The 2,849-nt window shown below is 66.1% G+C and overlaps 1 protein-coding gene across 1 annotated transcript; it reads right to left on the bottom strand.

Moving 5' to 3' along the window:
* Positions 1-270: 270 nt before the first annotated feature.
* GJC2 (gap junction protein gamma 2) lies at positions 271-2,543 on the bottom strand. The gene has a single exon (XM_010380492.2). It carries the CDS (start codon positions 2,362-2,364, stop codon positions 1,033-1,035), a length of 1,332 nt encoding a protein of 443 aa, XP_010378794.2. The 5' UTR covers positions 2,365-2,543; the 3' UTR covers positions 271-1,032.
* Between the last annotated feature and the right edge of the window lie 306 nt (positions 2,544-2,849).

The following is a 2,849-nucleotide window of genomic DNA, read 5'->3' as shown; positions in this document are numbered from 1 at the left end:
TGCTGCCTGGCACCCAGCAGGCTCCGAGTGTTATCTGACAAGCTACAGGGGCTCGTCTGTGACCATACTCCCCTGCCTGTCCCTGGGGAGGGGTCTCTTCTCCCAGCCAGCCTGGAGCTAAGCCATGTCTCCCCATGTGGTAGCCATGCACACACACCCATGCATACACACATTAGCATACACCCAGACATGCACACAATGCACATATGTGTGCATGCAGTCACACACATAGCCACACGTGCACATGCATACACATGCGCACACACAAGGTTATAAACAAGTTAGTTTTATTTTACTCCCTTTCTTCTTGAGGCTGGGTCTGAATTAGGGAGGAGGGCAGACAGGCCACAGACAGGAACCCCAGAGCCCCATTCCCACAGCATGGAGCCCCCGGGCCCTGACCACCACCCACTGGGTCCAAGCTGCCGGGCATGGTCAACATCTTTGCAGAACTTCAAGTCTCTCAGAGGAAGGGAAGGCCAGCATCGCAGAAGCTCAAAGAGGGTATGGTCCTGCCCACCCCAGGCTCCCAGCTCCCAGTCTCTCAGTTTGGGGCTGGGAGGGGGAGGGCTGAAGGAGCCCCGTTCCTTGTTCAACAGAGCCCTCCCTGTCGCAGGGAATGGGGACACGCACCCCCGCACTCCCACCAACTGATGCCCATACCAGGCACCCTAGGGCCTCCATGGCTTGCTGCAGGGAAGCTCAAAGGGAAGAGCTGGCATCCCAGAGGATGTATTCCAGCTCAGGACAGGGGTGGAGTCAATGCCCCAGCCCCCCTGGGGTTCAGACCACAGCAGAGGGTCCTTCCTGGCTCCTAGACCCTCTCTCCAACCCACCTTGGCCCCAGTGGTGAGCAAGCCAGAGCACTCCTCTGCTGCTTTCAGCCCCTTCCCTGAGCAGCCTGGCTGTCCCTCTGGGCAGAGTCTGCCTGAGACCTCCGGCTAAGGAGAAAGCTGAGGAGAAGGGGTCACAGATTTCCACCGGAGCCCCCCAACCCTCCTCCTCCCTGGCCCAGCTCGCAAGCCAGCGCCCTCAGATCCACACGGTGGTCTTCCCGTCCCTGCTGCTGGCACTGCCCTTCTCGGAGCCAGCCCTGGGCTTGGCTCCTGGCCGCTCGTGGGTGCCAGGCCGGCCCTGCTCCCCCACGGTGCCCGCAGAGGTAGCACTGCCCGTCCCGGACGTGGGGGCGCCTGCCCTGGGGGGCCCCCGGGAGGCCGCAGGGAGGCCGACACAGGGCGAACTGTCCCGGTCGCGGTCTCCAGCTGCTGCCCCGTCGCGCAGCGCCTGCAGGGCCAGGTTTGCCAGGTTCTGGTCGTGCGCCCGAGCGCGCTCGGTCGCCCGCACTACCAGGCTGTAGTCGGGCGGGCAGGCCAAGCCAGCTGCAGCAGCAGGGAAGGCGCAGGGCGGGGGCCGCGGCGCGGGGGCGGGGGCGGGGGCGGAGGCCGGGGGGCCGCGACGGCCGCGCACAGCGTCCTGCGCGCTGCCCAAGCCCAGGTGGGCCATCTCGCAGAGGTTGAGGAGTAGGCACAGGCAGCTGACCACGTACATAACCAGGAGGAAGACCGTCTTCTCAGTAGGGCGCGACACGAAGCAGTCCACCACATGCGGGCAGGGCTGGCGGCTGCAGGGAAAGAACGGCCGCACCTCAAAGCCGTACAGCAGGTACTGGCCCACCAGGAAGGCCACCTCGAAAGCTGCCCTGGCCACCAGCTGGGCCACATATACGCGCATCAGGCCCTCCCGCTGGATGCGCCTCCGCCCATCGTGTTGCCCGGCCGTGCCCCGGGTCCCCGTCGCCTTGCAGTCAGCGCCGGCCCCCTTAGTTAAGCACGCCTCTTCCGCGCCGGCTTCCTCCGCTTCCTCGCCGGCGCCCTCGGCTGCTCCTGTCTCCTCCTCCTCCTCCTCCTCCTCGCCCAGGCCCAGCATGGGCTCCTCCTCGCCCAGGTCGGCGGGCTCAGGCCAGCCGGCGTGCGGGGGCGGCAGGTGCGCTCGGGGCGCGCGGCGGGGTCCCGGGCGGCGGCGGAGGGCGCGGCGCCGCTCCTGCTCAGACGCACGGGCCAGGCGGTGCACGGCGTAGCCCAGGTACATGACCGAGGGCGTGGAGATGACCACGATCTGGAAGACCCAGAAGCGCACGTGCGACAGGGGCGCGAAGGCGTCGTAGCAGACGTTGTCGCAGCCTGGCTGCCGCGTGTTGCAGGTGAACTTGGCCTGCTCGTCCGAGTAGATGGCCTCGCCGCCCACAGCCGTCAGCACTATGCGGAAGACCACTAGCACCGTGAGCCACACCTTACCCACGAAGGTGGAGTGGTTGTGGATCTCCTCCAGCAGCCGCGTCAAGAAGCTCCAGCTCATGTTGGTCATAGGGGCAGGCGGGCGGGTCCTGTGGGGCGGAGTGGGGGTCAGCCAGGGGCCTGCACTTAGGGACCCATGGCGCTCAGAGCTCAGAGCTGGGCTCCAGGCTTGCCTTGCGGCTGGCCCCTCTGCTTACACAGCCGATGACGTGGAGCTTGCCACCTTAAACGGAAGTGGAAGCCCCCACCTGATCCACCCCTGCTTGTGCAGGGCCCCAGCTGGGTGAACTGCCTTCAGGAGGCAGATGGGGACACTGAGGCAAGCACCACTCAAGTGTGGGGACTGGTGGTCTCAGTGTCCGCTGCACCCATGGCCACCAGCCCAGCCCCAGCCGCATCCAGGTTGTTGGAGAGGGTCCCACAGGCAGAGGGTCCCCAGCCTGCCTACCTACTCAATCCTTCCTGGCCCCTCCAGCTCCCTAGACCCCAAGACCCTGTGGCTCCATTGGCTCCCACCCTGCAGCCCCATCGGCCTTCAGTCCTTCACAGCCCCCC

This window comes from Rhinopithecus roxellana, chromosome 8 (genome assembly GCF_007565055.1).
Source record: "Rhinopithecus roxellana isolate Shanxi Qingling chromosome 8, ASM756505v1, whole genome shotgun sequence".
NCBI lineage: Eukaryota > Metazoa > Chordata > Mammalia > Primates > Cercopithecidae > Rhinopithecus > Rhinopithecus roxellana.
The sequence above is the reverse complement of the archived record's forward strand: the minus strand, read 5'-3'. Positions and strand labels throughout refer to the sequence as shown.

Excerpts from the sequence above, each read along its gene's own strand:
- GJC2 (XM_010380492.2), bottom strand. The coding sequence starts at position 2,364 with ATGACCAACATGAGCTGGAGCTTCTTGACGCGGCTGCTGGAGGAGATC.